Consider the following 20,817-nt stretch of genomic DNA (forward strand, 5'->3'; position numbering starts at 1 on the left):
CATTCCCCCGATAATGGACAGGTTATTTCCAGTCATTTCTGCTACTTCGAATAGTGGGGTGATGAAAACCTCCATGTACATCTCTTTGTACTTGTGTTTAAGAGCTTCTCCAGGGTATACACCTGGATGTCAAATTACCAGGTCATAGGGTTGTGTTGCTTCTACTTTGACAAGATTGCCCAGTGTTCGTAAACTGGGTGACTCGAGTATGCTCCACAAGCTGTAATAGACGGGGCTGCTCATTCCCCGTCCTGGTGGAAGCTTCATATTAGGAAACTCATCAAAGACCTGCTGATCCAATGGGAATGAATTGCTTGTTTCCCTCTTTTTTTTTTTTTTTCAAGATTTTATTTATTTATTTGAGAGAGAGAGATAGAGTGAGCAAACAGGGGGAGTGGCAGAGGGAGAAAGAGAAGTAGGAGCCCGATGTGGGGCTCAATCTCAGGACCCTGAGATCATGACCTGAGTCTAAGGCAGAGGCTTAACCCACTGAGCCACCCAGACGCCCCTGAGAATTGCTTGTTTCTGTCCACTACTCATTTCCCTGAGTTGTTTGCTCTCATGTATTGACTTGGGAGAACTTATTACGTATTCCAAATATCACTTGTCAGTTGTGCATCCTACATGCATATCTTTTCATGTCTTGTTTTTCATCTCTTGCTATGCAGATGTTTAAAATTTTAATGTAATCAAGTCGATCTTTCTTTTTCTTCATTATAGCTTTCGCTTCTTGTGTCCTGTTCCATAATCCTTTCCTTCTTCACACCACTGAGGCTGTTCTCCAATATTTTATCCTGCAAGTTTAAAGACTTTAATCCCACTAGAGTTTATTTTTGTGTAGTGCGTGAGGTAGGGATCCATCTTCCCTTCATAAAGGTGGCCTACTGTCCTCGAACTATCTGCTGATGACACATAATGCCACATGGGTCATAGTCGGATTCTTATTTACACGGGGGTCTCTTCATGGACTTCATTCTGTCCCACTGGTCTGTTTGACTGTGTAGCTTCACAGTAAGTCTTGGCTTCTGGAGGACAAGGCCTCCTTTCTTACTCCTCTTCAAAATTATACTTGCTATTTTTTGGTCCTTTACTGTTCAGATAAATTTTAGTGTCAGCATATCAAATTATATAGGAAACATCCCAGCTGGATTTTGTTTAACATTCCATTACAGGTTTCTGGAAAAGACAGCATTTGAAATAAAATTGGATTTTCTCATCAATGAATATATATATATTCATATACATATATGTGTGTGTGTGTGCATAACGTATATATGTATAATGTATGTATACCTATGTAAAATATAGGATCCATGTAGATCTTTTAAAAATATTTCCTTCAATAAAATTTTGTATTTTTCTTCATAAACGTCTTGTGTAGCTTTGCTAAGATCTATTTGTGGGTAGGTTTTATTGCTATGTAAATGCATTTTTTATTTTCTTTATTTAATGCATTTATTTATTATTTTTTCTAATTGGTTATTGTTTATGAATAGGAATGTTGTTGATTGAAAAATGTTGAACTTGGATCCAGCAACTTGACTAAACTCTCCTATTTGTTTTGTTTTTTATATTTTCTATGTATACAGCCATATTATCTGCAACAAATAATTACAACTTTTTTTTTTCATTTCATTCATTGTACCTTATTCTTTTATTTTGTCTTTTTACATTGGCTAAAGTCCCCAGAACTATGTTAAATAGAAGCGGTAATAATGATCACTCTTGGTTTTTTGCTGACTTTAAACCAATACTCCTAAAACTTAACCACTATCTATTATCAGACCACTGGTCTGGTTTAGTTATTCATTATCAGATTAAAGACATTTTCTTTTATTCCTAGTTCGGTACTTTAGGAAGAATCATGACTGGGGATTGAATTTTGTAAAATGCCTCATCTGCTCCTTTGATTGGTAAAACTGTTTCGGGTGTTCTGGAAAATAACCTCTGTTCTTCAGTAGTTGGTTGTAGGGTTCGATGGCTCAAGCTTGCAAGTTATGCTACTCAAATCTTCTACATCCTTATACTCTTGGCTTGATCTACCAGTTCCTGTTAGTGGGATGTTAAAGACTCCTGTTCCTCTTTGTAATTTTGTCAATTTTTGCTCTATGTAGTTTGGGGTATTATTCCGAGTTTGGGAGCTCCCTATTCTGCCTTTAAAGTTTTTAAATTTATATTAAAGGATTCCCTTTCCTTCCTTCCTTCCTTCCTCCCTCCTTCCTTCCCTCCCTTCTTTTTCTTTCTAGGTAAGCTACTAAAATTTTTCTAGCTTAATTTTATCCATCATGTCTCAGTGTCCACATGGTTAAAGGGAAATCTTACTAGCCTGCTGTTTCATTTGCCAGAATTAAAAAATCCAGACCTCCTTTTTTCAAACCATGTAACCTATTGTCAGCAAACGCTTGCACTGGACAGCTACAGTATCAAGGTGAGACAAAGGCCCGAGCCTCATCTGACTTTCATCCGGTCTCCACAGTCCAGGAGGTCCCAAGAGCCTACTTCTGAGCCATCAACCCTGCCCTGTCTGATCTGCCTGGGAGAGAGCGGAGTCGGGGTCAGGGCAAGCACATTGGAGTCTTCTGGGTGCTGACTACTGGTGCCCTAGTGGACACACGGGAGGCCTGAGCTGGGCAGGGTTGGAGTTGGGAAGGGGGCTTCTTTTCTTTCACTTTCCCTCCTACGCTCTTCACTTCGAGATCACGGATCTCCTCTGCCTGGGATCAGCTCTTTCCCACCTCTGGCGGAGAAAGTTCTGTAAGAATAAGCATTATGTCTTATTGATCTTTGCATTCTAGCACCTAGAACCATGCCTATCATATTAATACTCATTACATAAATGTCGGCTGGATGGATGGGTGGATACAAGGATAGTTCGACAGATGGGTGGATGGGTGAGTGGGTAGGGGGATGGATGGATGAGTGGGTGAGTTCTAGGTTCTCAAAGGAGGCGGCTGGTTTCCATGACTTTTCTTGCCTATTTCCATGAGGAATTTTTTCACCTGTACTGTTTGCTGAAGGGGCAGGAGCCCTCATCCTCTGGATTCTAATCCTCCAAACATCAATCCTGGCCTTCCTGAAAGGGAACTGAGGAAAGGGAGATGTGATTTGGTTGACTCAATGTCTCTTGCCCTTTCTGGGCCTAACTGTCCCATTCTTAAAACCAAGGGCTCAGTCGAGCTACCTCTTCAAATACAAAAGGTCCAATTTTAAAGGTTTAAAAATGCTGCCCTGGTACTGGCATTGAGTGTGTTTTCTGTCGCTATCGTGAAGAAAAATAAAATGGTGCAGAACCGCGCAAATTTTTTAAAGATAAATCATGCTTGTTAGCCGTACTTTACATTAAAAATAATGTTCATTTTCAAGCACTGTGTTCTGGGGGGGAAAAAAAGTACACTCTATCATCAAGAAATATTCGATGGCCAGGTTATACCATTTGGCAGTCTTGCTAAGGATCTGTCCAGCTACTGTATCCAGAGATGCTTGTCTCTGTACCTTCTCACAGATGCTAAAAATTAGGAGTCTCTGCCTGGGCTGGGGTTGAACAGCTGAGGGGTGGGGAGAGGGGATGGGCAGTGACTCAGAGAGAGGCCAGCAGGCGTGCGGCCTGGTCGGCTGTGGCTTGGGATGACCCGGACACTTGCACATGACCCAATGTGGACTAAAAGCAGGAAAGCAGCCTTCTCACAGCCGTGCCCTCCCCATTTTTAAAAACAGATCTGCTAGCCTTGAGCAATGGCAGAGCTGAAAGATTCCGGAAGGCAGGCCACTTCTCTGCTTCGTTTCCAAGCATCCACACGCCTGGCTTCCCAGAGAGATAGGATAACCCCCAGCTGGGGAAAGTTCATCATTTCTTCACCAGGACCGTCCTGAAGTCCTGGATGCTGCCTTCCGGGGAAGCTCGTCTAGCTGGGCAGACAGACAGGTGCGATGACAGGTGGCCAATGCTAGGATTGACTGGGCCTGGGTTTCGGCAGGGAAAGGTTAGGGGTGACTTTGAAAATAGTGTCAAGGTCTTCTGCCCCCATTGGGGAGGAGGCAGGAGTGACCTGGGGGTACTGAGGAAGGGAGGCATATCGTTCACTGCGAGTAGGCCCCTCACCTTGGACTAGAAGAGACCCTCACAAACGTACAGGGGCCGAGGGATCACAGAGGGGCCGTTAAAATGCAGAGTCAGCTGCAGCAGGACCCGGGGTTCCAGGTTTCTAACAAGCTGGGTGGGAAGCGGAGCAGAGCGCGGGATGAGGCGCCGAGGAAGAGGCAGGAGATGGGACCATCTTCATGGAGGCTTGGCGAGCCTGTGTAAGGGACAGTGGCCGTGACAACAGGTGGGAGGCAAGGTGATTGCAGCTGGGGCCTGGGCGGTGTTGCCAGCAGCATGTACACAGTCAAACCCGGGGCTGTATGAGCTCGCCACCATCGACTGTGAGCATCCATGGTCGGCTCTACGCCCTGGACAGCGCCCAAGACATCTGGTTACAACAGCCTTCCACAGGTTGCTTCCCCTTCTCAGACAGGTGCGCTGCTTGTCCTCTCCTTGAGGCCTGCAAGGCCAATCCTATCTTAGCACTGGTGGACAATCCCCAGGCCAGTCCTGGGCATACGCAGAATCTTAGAATCTTCTGGCCAGAGCCCACCATCTGGCCCTCTGCTTCGGTGCATCAACACAGTGTGCCGGTCTACTCAAGTCCATGAGATCAATACAGAGCTGTTGGCCACACGTGGCCTCAGCATTCCTCCTCCGACCTGCTCTACCTGCTGGAAGCTTCTCTAGAAGCCTCTCCAGCTGGACAAGCTCTCTGCGCATGTAGTCCAGCTGTCCTTTCTAGGCTAATCAAGACTGTGCTTTATCCTAACTGTAACCCCTTTTTAAAAACGTTACATTACTCCCTTTTTGTGTAAAACGACAGTGCGCAACTGTGATTTAAAAGGATTTTGGCCAAGTAAGGAGTTGGAAACCACGTTAGTCCCCAGCTTTAGGAAAGCTTTCTCTACTGGGTGCAGGAAATCCCAGAGCCTCAGAAGCAGCCTAGCCCTGCTTCCCTCCGGGCACTGGCCTGCATTTCCTACCCTGCTCCCCTTTCTGCAAAATACCCCCTCTGAAAGCCTTCATGCACAGCTTTGTGAACTAGAGACTGTGGTCCCCCGCGTGACATCTAACTTGAAACTTGAGATGGTGAAGGCTTTCAGAGCCCAGACGTTCACAGACACTTTACACTTGAAGTTCTTTGTGTTTCATTTTTTGCCAAAACATTTAGCATGAACGGCTGTTTAATTAGACTCTGGTATAAATCTGCGGTCCTCCCTTCCGGGAACTTTATCCTGAGCAGGCACCCAGAGGAAATCCCGGCTCCCACACACCATTCCCTGGCCTGCTGGAAGGCGGCCTGGGGATGTCAGGGACAGGGCCCACCCCTCACTGTCCTGCGAGATCAGACTTTTAGGGTTTGGGGGCAGTGCGGGGAAGTGCTTTGAGATCAGAAGAGCTTCTGTTTAGGGATGACAAGGGAAATCACCCAGAATCCAGGGCGTGCGGATGACAATGGCCTCCCTCTCTTTTGGGGGGAGGTCTGACAAACAGGTAGGAGGGACAGGTAGAGGCAATTAAGACAACAATCAAGCCAACCTTTAAATAGCAACTTTTAAAAATATAAAAACAGCTCATTACAATGACTTTTCATTTTTTTTCTTCAGGAATCAACTTTCTTCTACCCTCACCCTCCCTTGTGGCTGGAGCCTTTAACAAGACATGGCAGAGGCATACCTGGGACCCAGAGAGAGAGAGAGAGAAATTCTCCAGACGGCCCCTCCCCACCCTCCGAAAGGTACAGGGCACCCAGCCAGTCTCCACAGTCTCTGGGTCACGTCACGGGAGCTGCTCGCCTGGAGCAAGATCACTGAAGACCGGCAGTTTCCACTGGGGCCCCTTCCTTCCTTCTCACCAGACAGAATCACACATTATAAAATAATCCATAAAAATGCAGTATCAAAATTATCTTCCATATGCTACATCCATGGAGAGCCCATCACCAGGACTCACATCGGCCTTTAGCTTTTCCTTAAAAGAAAAAAAAAAAAAAAAAAGAAAAAAAAGAACAAGAAGAAGGGAGGAAAACAAAAACAAAAACAAAAAAACAAGCCAAATCCTAATACCTCAGAACATTTTGGTACCAAAAAGTGGCACCTACAGGAGACGATTTTTCTACCTGTAAACTGTTTGGGCTCCAAGGAAAGACTGAAAGCTACAAGAAATCGCCACAGTGCCAGGACCGGGGTCCCCACCCAACCCCGGGTCCTTCAGCCCTGCTGTGCCCCCTGGGGTGGGCCCGGGTTGGGGAGGGGAGAGTATCCCTTCGGACTCCCAACTCTTATAGGTTGATTACGCTTTTCCCCTCTAGGGAGAGAGGAGGGGGTCTGAAACAGGAAAGGGGGAGAAGGCATTTTATAAAGGACATCGATTCTAACTCTTTTTATTAAAAAAAAAAAAAAAAAAAAAAAAAAGCACCCACATCAGTTTTGCTATTTTTCTCTGGTAGCTCCCTGAGCTGAGTTGCTATGCTTTCCTCTTTCTGTCCTTTGAAGGTTGTATCCGAAGATCAAGAAGGGCCAGAGATGGAGTTCCTTTACGCCTCCACCTCTCCTCACCATAACGGAGTGTGCACCAAAGAGAGAGAGAGAGAGAGAGAGAGTGAGGGAGGCAAGAAGGAAAGAGAGAGCAAGAGTCAGACCCCTGAGACAGAGGGAGGCAAGCGCAGGTGGCCACAAGAAGTCCGACCTTCGTCAGCCCAGCTGGCCACCAAGCAAGCCTTGCCAGGGTCCTGACAGGCCTCAGGCTGTTCCCGAGTCCACGGGGAGGTACGCTCATCCCAGGGACCCCACTTCCTAGTCAGTCTGGTCACTGGCTGCGGCTCCCTTCCTCTGCCCCCTCCACGCCCTCTCCATTTGGCTCCCCCTCCCGGCCTCCCCTTCCCAGATGGGGATGTCCCTTTAAAAAAAAAAAAAAAAAAAAAAAAAAAAAAAAAAAAAGCCACCACCACGAGTGGGTTACAAATACAGCAGGCGAAGTACACGGCTAGCGTTTTCGGTGGGAAGGAGCCTCCTCCCCCACTGACCAGTCCGAGATAGAGGAGTCTGTTATTTACATTTTTCACAAACATTGTGCGCTGCACAATCGGGAAAATGAGATTCCCCCCCTCCCCCAGCACAAGCACGTGGTCCACTCCGGCATCCCCGCCCCGGGGCAGGGGCACAGAGCAAAACAGAGGGGAAGGAAAGATGGAGATTCACGAGGGCGTCTGTTGGGGGGTTGGAGCCCCAACCCTCCAAAGAGATCTACTTGTAGCATCTGCCAGGGTTGTGGACGGGGAGGAGGAGAGACATCCATCAGAGTCCATGAGACACGGGGGTCCATGCCCAGGGGTCCAGACTGTGGCAGGCGTGCCCTCTCGGCCTGCCGGAGCGCAGCCCTGGACCACTCGGCTGCCCGCCACCAGCCTCTGCCAGCCTCGGGGCCCCTCGCGGGGTCGCCCTGTCACCGCCGAGTCTGTCTCTCCCAGAGTCTGACAGCCCAGAGTCCTTGTTTAGTAGATGACCTCATAAACCGTGGCCTTCTTGTCACCAGAGCCTGTTACAATATATTTGTCATCCGCCGAAATGTCACAACTCAAGACAGATGAGGATTCCTTGGACTGCAGGAGGAAGGCGAGGACAGGCAGGAGGGTGGGGGGAGAAAAAAGGGCAGAAACTCACTTTCCTGGTACTCAGCATGACTTCTGTGCTGTGTGTGTCACGCCCCACCTGCCAGCCCCAGAGCTCCAACCCCGAGCACACCCAGCACCACCCGAAGAGGCACTTTCGGGAACAGATGCCCTGTCCTCCGGCTTTCCCACTGGGAAAGGCTCACGAGCAGGGTCCAGGGGGATCCTGGAGTTGTATGGCCCGAAAGAGCATGGGAGCACGAGCTTCTCCCCGGAGTTTACAGACAGGACTGAGCACTTCAGATCAGGGTGTGGGCAGCCACTGGGCCGAGCTAGGAAGGGGACCTACGCCCGACCCGTAGCGTCCCATGTGACTAGGGAGACTCTGGGGGTTACACATGGGACACTCTGGATGCCATACAGTCCCAGCACAGGTCCCGAAAGCGTCTTGTAGGCTGGGAGCACACTGTGTGTGCACGCATACACGTGCGTGTGTGTGGTCAAGACTGTGTGTGAGTGAGAGCTGTATGTCGGAACCCAGATCTTGAAAAATCACCAAAAGCCTCTCCCTGCTCTCCCACATCTTTCCAGACCATCCTCTCCTGCCTCACCTCACTCCTTACCCTGAGGTGTCGAAACACAACCTTACTTGAGTATCAGGCAACACTACTCTGGAAAGAGCTGTCCAGTGCACCACTCGTGAGTGCTCAGTGCTCCGGCCAGAACCAAGAACATGACTTAACTCCCTGCTCTAGAAATCCTGTAGAATCCCCGCTTAAAAGCCCTCGCCCCATGGGTCAGAGGCCATGAGCAGCAGTGTGTGGCCCGCTGATGCGTCCCAGGACTTGGCTCCGGGGGACCCATCCCGGACCCCCAGCCCGTAAGGGCTGGAAGGGGCTATCCCCATCCCCAGGGGGAGGCCCAGACCTGGGGCAGGAGCTGGGGGCCCCCGGGCGGTACCTGGAATATGCTGGCTCCGTATGGCGTCCTCCAGGCATTGAGGAGATTGTCTTTCCCAGTGCTCACGAACCACTTGCCTGCAGGCGGGTGGCAAAGGGAACGTCAGCTCATGGCTCGCTGCCTTGGAAAGCAAGACCCACCCCAGACACGGCTGGCTGCCATGGAGAGGTGGTGTGGGCCACAGCTGGACTCTCGGCTGGTGGGGGGCATTTCGTAAGGGAGACCTGTAACGGACTCACAGACCCTCCCAGAACGAACTCTCTGCAGTCCCGGGTGGGGGCGGGGGGCGGTGGGCACAGCCAGGATGGAGAACAGTAGGATTTGCACTTCATCAGAGTCATTGCCCTTCCCCAAAAGATTCTTTTTAAAGCCACCAGCTGAGTGACCCTTCTCAGTTTTACAACTGGAAGGTGGCAGAAAGTGCTAGAAATGGCAGAGCCCTGAGGTCTGGAGACCCAGCCAGCCGCAGGCAGAGATGGGCCGGTGCTCGGGTTCTGCAGGGCTCTGCCTGTGCTAATGCGCTGCTGCTCCCCAAAGTCGCACGGGGGCCCCGGGCCGCTTCGGAGAAAGAACCCCTGGCAGGCGGAGACGATGGGGAGAGCGGAGGCTGCGCAGCCAGACCAGGGAGAAGCGGATCCAACCTGGGGCTGTCTGCCACCCCCACAGTCAGCCTGCTGCCAGGAGTGCCTGGTACCGTGGCCGTATCTGCATCCAAGGGACAAGGATGGCGGGGAGGGGCGCGGACGCTGAACATGAATGACAGCAGTCGGGATCGGGAGGCTGGATTCCAGGACATGGCTGGCGCAGAGGCTCTGCCTTGCTCTCAGCTTTGGGCCCCCCTTTGCGCAGAGGGCAGGCCAGGCTGCCCGGGGTTCCCTGCCCCCTGAGGCTCACCGCAGTAGGCAAACTTCAGTGACAGCACGCAGCTCTCGTGCAAGTGCAGCTGGTACTTGTCCGGCTTGGTGTGGTGCAGGACCTCCACGTTGCTGCTCTCCATGCCCACAGCCAGCCACTCCCCAGTGGGGCAGTAGCCCAGTGAGAAGATCTGCAGGAGGCAGCAGACCGGACTCAGCTCCTCTATCCCCCCACCCTCCACCTGGGGCCCCAGGGGCTCCTCGAAGGCCCCGCTCAGGGACCCCGGGCCCACTGCTCCCCTTCCCATCGCATCTCCACCTGCAAGGCAAAGCCCCTCTCCTCTCCCTCAGCCCTGGAATGCCTTTTAGGGGCCAGGACATAGGGGCTCAGAGAGGTCGCAGACTCTAAAAAGTAAGTGGTAGAGAGCCAGCATTCCAACTCAGAGGTGGCACAAGCGTTTCACTTTCAAAGTTACTCTGTTCCTGCGACTTTAGCCTTTCCTTAAGGAAAAAAGTGAATAGAAACGCTAAAATACTAACTACGTATGGTTAGAACATTTAAACGAGTAACACAAGCCGTAACGGAAAATAAGGCTACCCGACGTCCACAGAACATCCTCTACGAGCCGGACTGTGGCGAAGGCTTTTAGAGGGACCACTTCAGATGCTCACACCACACCTACAACATAGCTACTACTGTGCCCATCCCACGAAGGAAGAAAAAACTGGGGCCAAAGTGCTCAACAACAAAGGAGCTAAGAATCCAATCACAGCAGCTGGGTCAAGTACATCCAAGTCCAGGGCCTTCTTTCTCCATTCTATTCTATTGCTGCCTCCTCCAGGAAGCCCTCCGAGGTGGCTCAAGTTGGTCACAGGTCCATTTGCAATGACCACCTGTGAGGGCTCCCTTGTCCCCTGACCCAGCCACTGGGACCCCCTAAGGGAAGGGCACACGCTGTCCTGGGGGAGGGGAGGAGCGTGCACACCTGGGAGGTGAAGTCATGCTGCTGCAGCTGCCGGCCCTCGCGCAGGTCCCAGGAGCGCACGGTATTGTCCAGGCCTCCGGTCCACAGCTTGGTGCCATCATGGGAGATGTCTATGCAGCTGGCCCCATCTGTGTGACCCTGGAACTGCCTATGGAGGCCAAGCAGAGAGAGGGAGTGAGCCCTCCGGACCCACTGACCACCAAGGCCAGCTGTGTCTAAGCAGAAGAGGAAACTTAGGCCGAGAAGGGGGTGGACCATGCACCCACGGCCATCCGGTGAGCTTGCAATAGAGCTGGGTCTCCTCCCCCGGGACGGGGTCATAATGGAGGCGGGATTCGCATGGGGCCGCCACGCCTGAGGCCCCACAACAACCACCAAGTGACACTGCTCCAACCACCCGGGTGCCGATGCCCTCCTTCCTCAGTTCCCTCCCTCTGCTTGTCTCCAGTGCTCTGGATTCTACGGTCCCCCTCCTCAGAGCCCTCTGCAAAGGCGCCCTCTGTCCCCACCCACACCAATCACCTGACACATGGCCGCCCCTCAGCCGGGCCACTCTGATGTGACCACCCCACAGCCAAAGCACCCTAGGCAGGACCCTGTTATGACCAGCGCGACCTTCCCGAGAACAAAGCTCCCCTGCCCCCTGGTGCAGCCGCACCTGACCAGGGTCTGGTTGTGCAGGTCCCACACGGCGATGTTGCCGTCGCTGCAGCAGGAGAAGCAGACTTTGGCGTCAGGGCTGATGGCCAGGGCGTAGCAGGCAGGGGCTGAGGACGTCAGCTCGGCCTTGATGCGGGGCGTGGGCGAGGCCAGGTCCCAGATGGTGAGTGTGCTGGCCTCGCCACCCACAATGAGCGTGCGCCCGTCGGGGAGCAGCTTGCACGAGCGGATGTAGTTGTCCCTGTTCTGGAGGGAGAAGGGGCAACATTGAGCTCTGGCCACCCCTCCTCCCAGGGACCAGAAGAATCCCACCCAGCGACACTGAGTGTCCTCCGGAGGCCGTCCCCTCCCCCACCCACAACCCTTCAATCTTTCGTGCATGTCTTCACCAACCCTGGCAAGCTCAGTATCATCTCCACTTAAGGATGGTAAACCCAGGGCTCAGGGGTCCACCAGCCAGCTCGCTGCCCAGCCAGGGTGCCCCTTCACCAGCCAGAGGAAATGTCTGAGGTCCTGGGGCCTCTCACCAGGCAGTCCAGCTGGGAGATCGGGCTCTTGCTGCCCGGCTGGCTGATGTCCCAGATCTTCACGCAGCCCTTGCCACCCGTGTAGACGTGCCGCGTGGGGTTGCTGATGGTCACAGCACACACCACCTCCCCGTGGCTCAGTGTGTTGATCTGCCGGGCATGGCGGGGGATGCCGGGACCGGCCAAGGCGTCATGGGGGAAGGGCACAGGCTGCATCTGCCCGTCAGCACTCACGTGGAAAGAGTACGCCCTAAAAGGGAGAACCCGTCCCTTCCGTCATCCCCAATCCTCTCAGTTCCCACGAGTCCAACCCAGGTCAGATGGCACCACCCTGACTGGTCCACCTCTGCACCCCCCTCCCCAAATCTTAGGGAACCCAGGCCCCCCAACCTCCTTGGCCTGGCTCTACAAGGTAGGGGGCTGCTTAACAACCCAGCCTTGACTTCTGCTCCTGCCCCCAGACCCTTGGCTCTAGACCACGTCATTGGCCCCACATGGGCCGCAGAATGCCCTTTCCTACCATCTCTAAATCCCTGTGGAAAGGGTTCGGCTTGAAGGTCACCTCTTCCTTTGCAAGCCCAGGGGTTAACAGGGAGGGAAAGAGGTGTGCCCTCCAGGATGCATCATGGGAGTACATGTCGGAGCCAGAGGTGAGCCAGCATGGGCTGCCTGCTGTTTTAGGCCACTGTGGGTGCTAGCTAGGGGTGCTTCCCATAGCTCAAACCCAGAGGAGCTCCTGAGGCCGGGGTGCTCACATCATTGGGCTAGGGAGGCCCCATCAATGGAGGTGCTCCCCAGCCCCCTCTCAGTTCCCCACTCAGCAGGAGCCCCAGGGCCGATCAGGAGTGTGGCCAGGCAGCTGTTTCCTGCGGCTCCAACCTGGTCTCTAGGGTACCTCTAGGGTGCAGACACCTTATCAAGGCCAAGGCCAAGGTCAGGGAGAGGGGTAGGGGTTTGTGTGCCTTCCCCAACGAGCATGCAGTGAGCCAGCCAGAACTTACGGTTTCCCGCCAGGAATGGAGGCAAGGCTTGAGGGAAGGCCGGTGGCCCGCATGGGGGGGTGAGGGTCAAAACCAACCTGTAAGGCAAGACAAGGCCAGCCCTTAGTGAGGGGGGCCGCCTTGCAGTCCCTACCCCCAGCCTCTTCCTTCACCATTTCCTACGTCCTGAGCACAGTGCTCCCTCTTCAAAACCCAGAAGACAGAGCACAGCCTATGGTCTCAGAGGGAAAACAGGTCCAGCAGGCCAGGTGTCTTGCCCAGGACAGTGGGAGGGACAGGGTGGCAGTCCAGACCCACCAACTGTGAGCCAGTACCCTTGAGCCCCACACCCCCAGCGCTCCCTGTCCCACCAGGCAGAGCTGACCCGGCCCCACTTCCTTCTCTCCCCTGGTGTCCGGTGGGCCCGTCACAGGGAGAGGAGGCCACCCAGGAGAGAAACCATCTCCTGAGAAAGAACCCCTCCCTGCCGACCCAAATCCAAACTCATTCTTGGTATGGGAAGCAGCCTCATTTACCAAACCCAGGCTATGTGGAAGTCACGGGACTCCTTTTGGGATTCCCATCCCCATGGAGCCCAGAAAAAGAGAGCAGTCCCACTTTCCAGATGGAAAAAGATGGCCTGGGCAGGGGGAGGGGCGGGCCTGAGTTGCATAAGGTCTTTTGACAACTAACAAGCCAAATGGGGGTAGGTCTGCTGACCCCAAAGCTTTGTTCCTTTCTTTTTCTAATAAACACTCTGCCCCAGAGGCAGCTGCCTGACAACCCCCACCAACTCCCTACTCCTTTCCCAGTACCCACCCCCGCCGCTCCCCCCCCCCCCCCCCCGCACAAAAGGAGCCAAAAGGTCTACGTACAGCTCCAAAGCTCACCATTGGTGATCGGCCATAGGCAGCAGCGGCAGCAGCAGCAGCCGCGCTCATCTGCGGTGGGATGTTGTGGAGGCTGGCATAGGCGCTCGGGCTGGTGAGCGAGCCGTTCATCTCGTGGTGGCTCATCATGGCAAAGGGGGCCGCGTAGGAGCTGGTAATGGAGATGGGCGTGCGCAAGGCCGAGGCTGCAAGGAGGCAGGTGTCAGCTGGGGGGTGGGGGGCACCAGGGGAAGCGGGCCCACCCCTCCTTCCAGGACAAAGCTCGGGCCACCAGGATGCCTCCCAGCCCCGCAGCAATCCTTCCTGCACTCAAAAAGCTGCCTGCTCCAGGCCGTCCTCTTGGACTGACCCCATTTAACTGGGATCCTGGTCCTCGCAGTCCGAAAGGTTCAAGCCGAGAGACGTGTCCACTTCTTCTTACAGAGCAGGACATGGAGGCCCAGAGAAGGGAGTTGCTCAGAGTGTCACAGAACTAATGACACAGTTGGGGATAGACTACAGGTGTCCTGACCTATCTGAAGCGCCTTGCACACGCCGAGTCCAACAGTGGCCTCAGTGAGCCCTTGACATCAGTGTTGACCCACCAGGTGTCCATGTCCTCTTCAAACCTGACCGTGGAGTCCCCCTGGAGGCAGGTCCCGGGAGAGCCCCAACTCCCACATAGTGCTCAGAGCTCTGGCCTAGCCGTGCAGCTCCAGCCCTGGCCTGGGCAGACCCCAACCCTCCAGCGCGGTCGCCCCAGCCCCAGCGTGCCTACCCATTATACCTATCGGGTCCATGCCTGGAGGTTTGCCCGGCATCGACCGGAGCCCTGGGGTCGTGCTGGTGCCTGGAGTCGGGGCATCGTTCCTTGGAGTAGGCGTGTTGGACTTGAGCCCAGGGGTGGAGGACTTGTCGTTCTGAACAGGGAAGACACCAAGATTCCTTTCTCTCAAGAGGCGGGCATCTGGAACTGGCCACACTACCCAGTGCCAGCCCCAGTTCTGAATCTTCTGCCCAACAGCCCCTCAATTCTTGCCCAACCTTATTTGGCTTGGACTGTGGCAATTGTTCCCATTTTACAGATGCAGTAACCAAGGCTCGGGAACATTTCACTGGTAGCACAGGGCCCAGCCAGTAAGTGGGAAAGCCAGTGTTTGAACTGGGGCCAAATCCCAATCCATGTTCTTCATACTCCACCCCTCTACCCTCCAATTATAACCATTCCAGCCTGTCCCTTTTCCAGAACCTTCTCCCTCCACCCCAACCTGCCCCAGCCCTCTGCTTCTGTGGCACCAGCGACAGACCCCACATACATGACCAAGGTCTTTGGTCTTGGAGGAAGGTGTGCTGCTGGAGGAGGCTACGGAGGCGGGGCTAGTGGGGGCGTCCTTTTTCAGGCCGCGGGCCTTGTCCAGCCCATTTTCAGGAGGGGAGTGTGCCGGGCTGACCCGGGGCGTCGCGGGGTCCTAAAAGCACAAGGGATGCAGAGATGCACTGACAGCCACAACCAGCCAGGAGTCTTCCCTGTGCCAGGGACGGGGCGGGAGCGCAACGGCTGCCAGGGAGGGGCCTGGGCTGAGAGACCGGAGCCCCCAAAGTGGGGGGTCTGGTCTCACCCCTTTATCCCACAGATGGGGAGACTGGGGCCTGGTGGGGGGTGGGGGACGGTGACCAGCCCAGGACCAGACACAAGTTCAGGACTCAAATCTGGGTAGTGGGGCCTCTTGGCCTCGTGCAGCTCTCTCCAGGTCCTCCTTCCCTGCTGAAGCAGGTCCCAAGGGGCTCATGACCCCTACCCTCAAGATGCTGGGGTGGGGGGATGGGAGGGAAGAACAGAGCTGACCTGGAAGACCATGGGGAACAGGAGCCGGCCCTTGCCTGGGACCTCTGAGGCATGCTTGCGCTCCCTCCCCTGGGCTCCTGTCCTAGGAACCCAGGCCACCATGCAAGCCAAGCCCTGTCCTCCTCCTCCTGAGCAGCCCAAGGCCCCAACACCAGAGGCCTCGCTGCCCTGCTCAGGCTGCCAGCCACACTGGAGCAGCACCAGAGACACACAGATCCCAGCCAGGGGACGGGCCGCCTAGAACCACCCCAAGCAGAGCACTCCGCAACCCAGGCCTGTCTGTGCTCACCTCGTTGGAAACATCCACCACCAGGTCGTCACTCTTGTCCCCGTCACTGTCCTGCAACCAAGAAAGAAGCCCGTTGGGGGGCCACTCCCACCCACGCCGAACCTGAAGCACCCCGCTTCTAGCACTGAGTCTGAACCCGGGGCCAAACCCCACCATCCGCACATTCTCCCCTCTGGCCCACCGACATCAGCGGTCTGCTTGCCCAGCCCCTGGCCCTCGTCTGGGTCACTGCACTCCACGCTCACTGGCCTCACCCACACCTGCCCCATTATACTTGGCTCCTTCCAGCGGCTTCGCAGCCACCATCACAGACGAGGAAGCGTGCTAGCCTCATGTCATCGCTTCCGCCACTGTGTGTGGGAGGGGTGACCTGCCTCGTCTCCCAGAAACGCAGCCGAGGCCCTCGGGTGACACGCCCAGAGCCACAAGCAGCAAAGCATGGCCTTCCCCCTGGTCTCAGTTCTTATCCTAACAGCCCGGCCCACAGCAGACCCTGTGACCGCAGGGTAGGCTCAAAGCACGGGGGCACCGGGGACAGCCCCCTGGGGCAGACCAGGATTGTGGGAGGGCCATCATGGCAGCATGGGGTGCCCTGGCCTGTGTTGGGGGGGCACCCACAGCTCCCCTCAGTTACTCCCTGTCCTGGCCATGGCCCATGTGCTCAGAGTGTGTGTATGATCCTGACCCCCCGACCAGGCAACCCAGCAACCCCCACCCCATGCCTCTGACTCACCCACGAATCAGGCCTGTAGGTGCTCCCACGCCCCAGCCCCCAGCCCCGGCCTCGTGGCGCCCACTAGACGTACGTATCGGCTCAGACTATCCTTCTCCTCGGCTTTCCGCTTCTTGGCTTCCATGCTGTAGTCCGCGGAGCCCCGGTGCTTTTCACTGGCCCGGAGGCTTTCTGAGGGCGACACGGAGTTATTCTGGAAACCAGGAGGAGAGTCAGTGTGAACATTTCGTGCACCCCGAGACACAGCTAGGCGCAGGGGTCTCGAGGTCAGTGGAGGTGTTGTGTGTGTCCTGTCATCCTCCCCCCACGGGATCTTCGCCAGGGAAGCCTTCCCAGCTCCCCAGACGGGGTCTCTGTGGTGGGGGGAGCCCTGGGGGCACCATTCTCTTTTGCAGCCATGACGCAGCTGTTACATAAACAGGCTTGTGCTGAGCTCTCTGCTTCCCAGCCTGTGGGATCTTCCATTCTGAGAGCTGGATCACCCCTCCTTCACTCCCCACCTTGGGCTGGCCCTGTGTATTTGCTCAAAGAAGGGACAAGAGAAATTTGCACTGAGTCTTGAAAGATGGGTCTCAGCGGACACACGGGGAACCGCATCCAACACTGCCTAGCTCAACTGGAATGGGGAGACGGACAGGGAGGGAGGATGTCGGGTTGCCAATAAGCCTTCTCTACATATGGGAGGGCAACTTGGCATTTTGTGTAAACATTCTACCCCCCCCCGCCCCCACCCCATGCCAGGCCTTGAGCCACTTCAGAGAAAGTGTTAGAAAGAAACAAGAATTCCAACTTCATGAAGCCTTTCCCTCTGCAAGGCAGGGAAAGGCGAAAGGGCAGATGGAATCGTGTCCTGAGAGGTTGGGAGACGTGCCCAAAACCCCCCATGGGGGGCAACATGAAGGAAACCTGAGTGGGGCCTGGAAGGGCTCAATGAGTTCCCCCTTCAAACTCCAAAGCAGGCAAGCCCAGCAACAGTTTGGAATCCAAGGCCTGGGAAGAGCGGGTCAGGGCCGGCAGACCAAGCTGGACCAGCACAGGCAGGCGGAGAGCATCCCACAGAGGATGGAGTCCAGCTGGCTTGGGGCCCTGACGGGGGCCAGGAACGGCCCACATGGTGGCCGGCAGCACCGGGCTGGGGAGCAGGGAGGGAGGAGCTACTGGCCACAGTACCTGCCAGCCAGCCTGTGCCCTCCAGACCCGGGCCAGGACGGTATCAGAACCGATGCCCCTCCAGGGGGCCGCTGAGATCTATTCCTTTCTAAGAAACCAAACTACACCTTCCTTCATCACTCACCACTCATCCCCCGCCTCTCCTAAACACCCACCCTAGATCAGGCCAGAGACTGGGTGCCAGGGATGGAGGAAGGAGCCAAACACAGCCCCTGCTCTCCTGGGGCGCAGAGCTGGACTGCAGGGCCGGGCAAGGCCGGTCTGGCCACGTCCCCCGGGAGTGTAGACGTGCTGGACATGGCCATGCAGGGAACCCAGAGAGACGCGGGCAGAGGACAGCGGGGGGGGGGGGAGGGGCGGGTAGGGAATAAGCCTCTACCTCCCATCTCCCCCACTCTCCTGGAGGCCAGTGCTGGTGTCTGGAGGGGAGGGACGGTGTGGGAACCGCAGAACTTCATTTCCTTTCCTAAGCCGGTTCCTGCGCAGCCCTTCCCTGCCAAGTTTCTGCCTGAAGCAAATTAAAATGGCAGAGTTATCAAGCCTTGAAGAAAAAACGGAGGTCCTAATGGAAGTGCAGCTCAGCCTTCCCCAGCGCCAAGCGGGAGCGGCAGCGAGGCGCGCACACCGCAATTCAATTAGCTGCTGCGAGCCTGACCCAGAAACCAGCGGCATTTCATTTCCTCCCACGGCAGCGGCCACCCCGCGCTGGGCAGCGAGGCTCCCAGGCGGGCGGGCAGGCGGGGAGCGGGGCAGAGGGGGCGCGCGGCTGCTCGGCTTTCTCCCTGCGACCCGGTCCATGGCTCGGGGAACAGCGAGCCCTTTCTTCTCCTGCAGTCAGGCTGAAAACTCTCGCCGCTACTGGAGAGAGTCATGTCAAGCATTTAGCGGCATCGATCCAGCCCGCCTCTGGCTGGCAGGCAGCCAGAAAACTAAGTATTTTTTATTGCTTCGGCGAGGCAAGGAAATATGAATGAAGCTACCTCTAATTGGACTCCAGACTAACCCCTCCGGGACAGCTTCCAGCCCGCCCAGCCGGCCCCCTCCCCCTCAGCCTCAGCCCTGTCCTTCCTGCGGGGGCCTCATCTGTTGACAACCTGCTTTGCAAAGGGCTGCTCCCGGCAGGCTGCAGGACCGAGGCTTGACTCCTCACCCCCCCAACCCCGCTCCCAATAGTCCGGGAGCCCGAAGGGGGCCCCCTCTCTTGGAGTCTGCCAAGCACGGGTGTGGACCAGCACTGCGGAGTGAGGAGCTCAGCTCTTGGGGGGTTCCCCAGGGGATTCTTGGAGCAGAAAGCTTTCACAGACAGGGGCACAAAGCCAAATGCAAACAGCAACAGGGAGGAGGACGTGAAGACAGAGGGCGTCGGGCGTCAAACCCTCATGTCACTCAGCAGCAGGTCGTGTTAACCAGGTCATCTCCTGGAGGCTGGGCGCTGCAGTGAGGGGGTCTCCTAAGCGGAGAGGCTTGGCTGCACAGGAATATGCCTGTGGCACAGACCAAGAAACTGCAGCTCAGGGAGGCCGAGAGAGCCACCCGGTGTCCCATGAAGCCGGGACCAGACCCAGGCCTGGAGGGGTCCAGTCCAGCCCCCAACTCCTATCTAGGCCAGCCCAACTCTCCAAAAATGCCACTTTCTGGAGATCAACGCTCAAGCAATCAAAATGGACTTTCAGCTTCCCTTTCGGATATACCCTAGCCGTTGCTGGGCCCCAACGTGCACCCAGATTTCTGAGCACGTCGGCAAGTCAAGAGGGGGGCGAGAGCGCTGTTGCTAATTGGGAGGTTTAAAAAGTCAGCCTGGTGGAGGGCCGGGAGGAGGGAAGGGGGTCGGGAGGGAGCTGCCCAAGGAAGTTGCCGTCTAGATGGTTAGTTAACTGCCTGACCCTCCAAGTCCTACTTAACACGAGGTAATAACCAAAGCCATCCTTGCAGATTAGATGGCCCCAGATACAAGGACAGCGATGAGGAATAAAATAGCTTTGCTAATCGCTGGAGGATTTTTTTTTTTATCCAGACTCCACTGCGCTTATTCAGAAGGCTTATTCACTTGAAACAGAACCTCTGAGCCTCAGTGTGATCAGAAAGATTTACGACAAATCTGAGAGCTGGCAGACGCGCAGAATGCCTGGCCCTGATGCTCGCTTGCTAGCCCCTTCTTAAACCGAGTTTAAGCCCAGAACACGGACAAACCTCAGGCGTTGGGAGGAAGGGAGGAGGATACAGGATCAGACAGGGGCAGCCAACTTGGGAGGAGGGAAGCGACCCCGCCCAGGACACCAGACCTCCAGGCTGCTTGTGGGGGCCTGGGGACTCCACGAACTGGTCAGCTGACCTCTCTGGTTAATCACCACTCATAAAAAAGAGGGTTAGAGCTCACTTAAAGCTACTCATTGGCCAAATGATGGGTGGAAAGGTTGGCAAGACCCCCCCCAACCACCCCAGGATCCCACATGGTCCCCCTTTCTTCTCCCCCCACCAGCACCCCACACTCCACAGGCTCCAGAGGGCTGACACTTACCGCACTGGATTCTCTTTCTTTGGGGATGGAAGGCCCGGACAGGAGGAGGGTCAGGCCCCCCAAGAGAAAAAGACAAAAAAAAAAAAAAAAAAAAAAAAGGTCAGTCTTATGCAGCTGGCTTTTATGCTTTGCTCGTTGATGGGTTTTAAAATGGGCAGCAGACCTAGCTCTCTGAGTCACTGTGGGTCAGCCAAGGCAGGGTCATTAGGTGACATTTCCCACTTTGCAAGTTAACCGCCTCCATTCCCCATGCTCTCTCCCTGGCCACCAGTCCCGAGTGGGGCAAGGGCCGTGGCCCTGCTCTCCCTGACATGCCAACAAGGGGACCCAGATCCCTGGTCAGCACTTTTTAAAGCTACCCGTTTGCAAAGGATCTGGGTACTGAGCATGTTATTGTTTCAAAGAAACAAACAAATAAAGGAACTGTGGGATTGGTTTTTGTTGTTGTTTTTTTTTTTTTTAACTAACACCACACTGTGTCTTTGCAGAGAAGCTTCTATCATTCTGCGTGGCCAAGCATAAGCTCCCTGACTCTCCTCTCTGCTGTAAGGACACCCTCTCCACTGCCTAGTGTGCCAGCCCTCTGCAGGGACACACAACTCAGTCTCTGTTTCCCACACTCTGCTGCTGCCCTGGTGCTCTGGCCTGGGCCAGATGTCCTGGGCAATAGCCAAGGGCCAATAAGATTCTGGTGCACACCTTCCACTCGCACAATTTCTGCAGGTCAATTC

The 20,817-nt window shown here is 55.1% G+C and overlaps 1 protein-coding gene across 12 annotated transcripts in view; it reads right to left on the reverse strand.

Moving 5' to 3' along the window:
* Positions 1-6,089: 6,089 nt before the first annotated feature.
* The window catches only part of LOC111153164 (transducin like enhancer of split 3), a 45,948-nt gene continuing 31,220 nt past the window's right edge, over positions 6,090-20,817 (reverse strand). For 2 of the 12 annotated variants that reach the window (XM_022511986.1, XM_022511981.1), the window contains exons 8-20: positions 20,087-20,103; positions 16,472-16,591; positions 15,666-15,716; positions 14,847-14,999; positions 14,318-14,450; positions 13,552-13,736; positions 12,683-12,759; positions 11,682-11,931; positions 11,153-11,400; positions 10,495-10,642; positions 9,549-9,699; positions 8,655-8,731; positions 6,090-7,685 (exon numbers count right to left, since the gene is read on the reverse strand). In XM_022511986.1, the coding sequence (XP_022367694.1) occupies positions 7,578-7,685; positions 8,655-8,731; positions 9,549-9,699; positions 10,495-10,642; positions 11,153-11,400; positions 11,682-11,931; positions 12,683-12,759; positions 13,552-13,736; positions 14,318-14,450; positions 14,847-14,999; positions 15,666-15,716; positions 16,472-16,591; positions 20,087-20,103 (1,718 nt within the window). In that variant the 3' untranslated portion in view covers positions 6,090-7,577. Of the gene's footprint in view, positions 7,686-8,654; positions 8,732-9,548; positions 9,700-10,494; positions 10,643-11,152; positions 11,401-11,681; positions 11,932-12,682; positions 12,760-13,536; positions 13,758-14,308; positions 14,451-14,846; positions 15,000-15,665; positions 15,717-16,471; positions 16,620-20,086; positions 20,104-20,817 lie in introns of all 12 variants that reach the window. The other 10 variants (XM_022511984.1, XM_022511979.1, XM_022511985.1 and 7 more) reach the window with 6 other exon arrangements.

Source organism: Enhydra lutris, unplaced genomic scaffold, assembly GCF_002288905.1.
Source record: "Enhydra lutris kenyoni isolate GAN:26980312 unplaced genomic scaffold, ASM228890v2 scaffoldscaffold31, whole genome shotgun sequence".
NCBI lineage: Eukaryota > Metazoa > Chordata > Mammalia > Carnivora > Mustelidae > Enhydra > Enhydra lutris.